The sequence below is a fragment of the Sus scrofa genome, chromosome 5 (assembly GCF_054392235.1).
Source record: "Sus scrofa isolate SSC_HxYL_T2T_F1_AM1 chromosome 5, Sscrofa_HxYL_maternal_Yorkshire_Landrace_v2.0, whole genome shotgun sequence".
NCBI lineage: Eukaryota > Metazoa > Chordata > Mammalia > Artiodactyla > Suidae > Sus > Sus scrofa.
The window spans coordinates 67,911,625-67,915,655 of record NC_139387.1 but is presented as its reverse complement, the minus strand read 5'-3'; the positions used below and the strand labels follow the sequence as shown (position 1 = coordinate 67,915,655).

General features: G+C 34.6%; 1 protein-coding gene across 1 annotated transcript; it reads right to left on the bottom strand.

Annotated features, from left to right (window-relative positions):
- Window positions 1-735: 735 nt before the first annotated feature.
- Window positions 736-1,686, bottom strand: TAS2R42 (taste 2 receptor member 42). Its single transcript, XM_085024880.1, has one exon. The coding sequence runs from the start codon at window positions 1,684-1,686 to the stop codon at window positions 736-738; it is 951 nt and encodes a 316-aa protein (XP_084881006.1).
- Between the last annotated feature and the right edge of the window lie 2,345 nt (window positions 1,687-4,031).

Here is a 4,031-nt window from a genome sequence, read left to right as displayed (position 1 = left end):
TAGGAACCATGAGGTTGCGGGTTCGGTCCCTGCCCTTGCTCAGTGGGTTAACGATCCGGCGTTGCCGTGAGCTGTGGTGTAGGTTGCAGACGCGGCTCGGATCCCACGTTGCTGTGGCTCTGGCGTAGGCCGGTGGCTACAGCTCCGATTCAACCCCTAGCCTGGGAATCTCCATATGCCGCGGGAGTGGCCCAAGAAATAGCAACAACAACAACAACAAAAAAAGACAAAAGACCAAGCAAAACAAAAAAACAAACAAACAAAAAAAAAAGTTAGACTTTTAACCTATGAGGCCATAATTTTCCCACCTATGGTTTCCATTGCTCAATTAACTTTTCTAACAACATTTTGTAGATCTTCTCCTTAGTCAAGTTTTTAATTTATCTTGATCTCTAAAGAGCTACATGCCTCCTTTCCCACAAATAAAATTACATCTTTTAATATAAAATTAAATAATTTTAATTATTTAAAATAAATAATTATTTTGCATATAAAATTAAATAATATAGATTCTCTCTGAAAGAAGATTTGAGACTTAAAAATATTGGTAACCCATGTTTTAAACAAAAGCTGAATACCTTTAAAACTATATTGGCTAACCATGTGTGAATTATCATCAAAAGCAACCTGTTTTAGGGAAAATTTCAGTTATGCTCAACAATACTTAAAGCAACCCAAGAGGAAAACAAAACAGTAGAAGTAAAAATTGGTCCTTAAAATCTCCTCATTAAGTTTTTATCTTTGAAAAGACTCTTGAAAGCGTATCTGTAAAGGCAATGGATTTTCTCTTTTCAAAGCTTTGTGATGCCTCAGTACCTTCAAGGCTCTCTGTCTTAGTTTGTTGCTTCCCAGAATCAAAATAAATGAGTGGCCGGAGGGAAAGACATATACTGCTAACATGAGGAACTTTATGAACTCGTTGTCAGAGTACACAAGTAACAACCAATTTACCAATTGTACGGAAAAAAAATGAACCATGATGAGGAGGAAGACTGACATCACCATTTTCATGGCTGTTTTATGGGCCTGTGTGCTGAGGTCCCTCGAGCACACAAAGTTAAGCTTCAAATTTCTGGTGTGTTTCACCAAGGACAGAAACAAAAAAAGCAATGACATGAGGGACAGAATAACGGGAAAGAAAAAGGTCAAGCTAAGGAGACTCAGGCTTTTAAAATAGAGATTTTTATCTAAAGTCAGATTACTTTCAGATGCTGTATTCTGGAAAAGATCATTAAATGTTTCTAGCAGTAGAAAGTCAAAAACCAGAAAGACCGAAGAGAATACAAGTATCCCAGGAATGACTCTGTTCATTCTCCGCTTCAGCCAGAGGAAAAGGCAGTGGGAGAAGTGAGCTATCTTAAGGAAGTAGAAAATGCTTAAGCAGGTGGAAAGCCAGGTAATCAAGTGATTAGTTATTCTCCAAAGCAAAGTAATAGGTTTTGCTAGTTTGTTAGTGAGCAATAAACATGGAGGTAGTCCCATTATAAATGAGTCCAACAAAGCCACCAACAGTTGACTGACATTGGAGATAGCCAAGCTGGTGAGGATGAAGTTAACTAAAGAGATCTTTTGATTCTTGATACATTCAGAGCAGTTTACCAGTCCAATGAATGCATTGCCCAACGCTCCAATTATGAATTCCACTACTGACAGTATCAGAAAGATTGTATTCAATGTAGGGAACATTTCCACAGGAAAGACAAATCCAAACGTCTAATACTATATCTCAGCACAAGATTTATAATGAAGCTGTGGCAAAATAACATCCATCTCTGATACTTATCTTCACAGCCTTTATTACAATTCCAGTCTTAAGCAGAACCTCTTTCTGTTGGAATCAGTGTCAGAGATACCTAAGAAAGTCTTTCTGTTTTTATTGGAATGCCTATCATAATCCAGAGAGACCTGCTAAGGTATACAGTCTCAAGTACATTCAATGCAAATGGTTTTACTTCTTTGAAAGAGCTACTGATTTTCAAGCCAAATCATTTGCGTGTCCATTTATCACTGGCACGGACTGAAAATTTCCACTTGTGGTGATGATGAAAATGTTCAAGTCAAATATGTTAGCATGCAAATGTGGGCCAGATTCTTTTTCACTGATTTGTACTTTCCTCCACACCTGAAATCCTATACCATTTGGATCCAAATATCTTAGCTGTATTTCACAGAAAACTCGAGAAATAAGCTAATTTGGTTCTTATTCAATGATTACATTTTGTGAATGCCTACTGTGTGTCAGAGCTTTTTCCAAATGCAATAATTTACTATGAAAAAAGGAAAGCATAAGGAAATCCATAAAACAGTGAAAACCCAGAAAGAAATAATGATACAGAAATAAGACTACAATATAATGTGTACACAGAAAAGCTAACTACCATCATTATTGTTAGGAGAGAAAGGGAGGGGATATTTGCCCAGGATATTTAGAATTTCCTAAGAAAATGACATAAAATAAGTGACATTGTAAAGAAAAAAGACTTTTTATTCACAGATCATCATTGAGACAATCCAAACACATTCTTTAATAGATTGTTAGAGTATGATTGTGTTCATTCAGCAAGGTTTGGGGACATAAAACAAATTTACAAAAATCTGTTCCATTTCTTCATACCCACCAGTGTTTAAAATAAAATCTTCCTTTAAAAGATAAAATTACCATAACCTCAACAAATATAAAAAAATCTAACAATAAGTCATATGCCAAAAAAAGTATGCAAAAACTTTATGAAGAGTATTAAAAAGTCTGAAGTGGCCTTATTATATTTTTTAGCCATAAAATTAGCCTGTAATTAACACATACTGGATATAACCCCTAGATAATTTCAAAAATAAATCATTATCTCACACATTTTTCCATTTTAAGTATGTTATCCAAGGACTTTAAATTCTCTGTGTCATTGAATATATTAAAATTCCCTGCTTGGTATCTAGATCATGGATCTGTCTCAGGTATAAAAACAACGACTTCTAAAGTAGTATAGCGGCCACTCCTATCTCTGTGAATACCAGTCCTGGTCCTTTTATCTAGTCCAGTCACTTGATGTTTTCTTCTTTTTACCATAGCTATAAGCTGCAATTTTTCATGTGAGGCAATGAGTGACAAGATAATCTTTTGTTTGCTAATATGCAAATACGGATTGATATTTTATCACTCCTTTTCCATTTTCCTTGCCAAAATCTGTGTTTGTATCTGCAGTGTGGAAGATAATCTAAGGTAAGAATTTACAGACTGTAAACTTTAGAAGTCAAGCTAAATGTATCTTTATCCAAGATACACGGAACAGAACATTTTCCAGAATAGGGACTGTGGCATGCCATATAGCCTACCATTAAGCAGAGTTATCTGACCACTTACAAACATACCTAATTGCACTATTCTAAAGTTCTTATTTACTGTTTTGTCCACATGTATCCAGAGAATCTATATTTGAAGCATTATTGGAGTCAAGACATAAGACATCAACTATATTCTCTTATCAGTAAGCCTAAGAACTGTATTCCATAGGAAATTTAGTTTGCCAGAACTCACCACTTTTGTTAGCATAAAGGATGTCTGTACTAATTAGAGTGGTTCTTATCAAGGTTTAGAGGGGTACTAATTTTTTGCTTATGTCCTCTTGTTGTGTGTGTCTCTTGTTGTATATGTCAAGGTTTAGCATGGTACTGATATACTGTATACGTGCTCTTGATATGTTGTATATGCCAGATATGTCTTTTTAAAAATATTTCAATGATTTTTTTAGTTGAGCCAGTAAATTAACTTGGAAGAACTCAATATCTGGTGGGGAAATTATAAATTTGAGTCACATATTTTACTAATTATAAAAATATCATAACTGATATTAATAACAGGTAACATTTATAGAACTCTTACCATATGACTGGCTCTGGGTGAAAAAAAAATTTTTATTTCTTCATATATTAACCTAAGAACATATGCAAGAATATTTATAGTGGTGTTCATACTATAAAACAATGCAACTAAATTTCAGTTAGGTAAAACGTGAATGAATCTCACAAACACAAAC

Coding starts and splice junctions, on each gene's coding strand:
- TAS2R42 (XM_085024880.1), bottom strand. CDS start 1,686: ATGTTCCCTACATTGAATACAATCTTTCTGATACTGTCAGTAGTGGAA.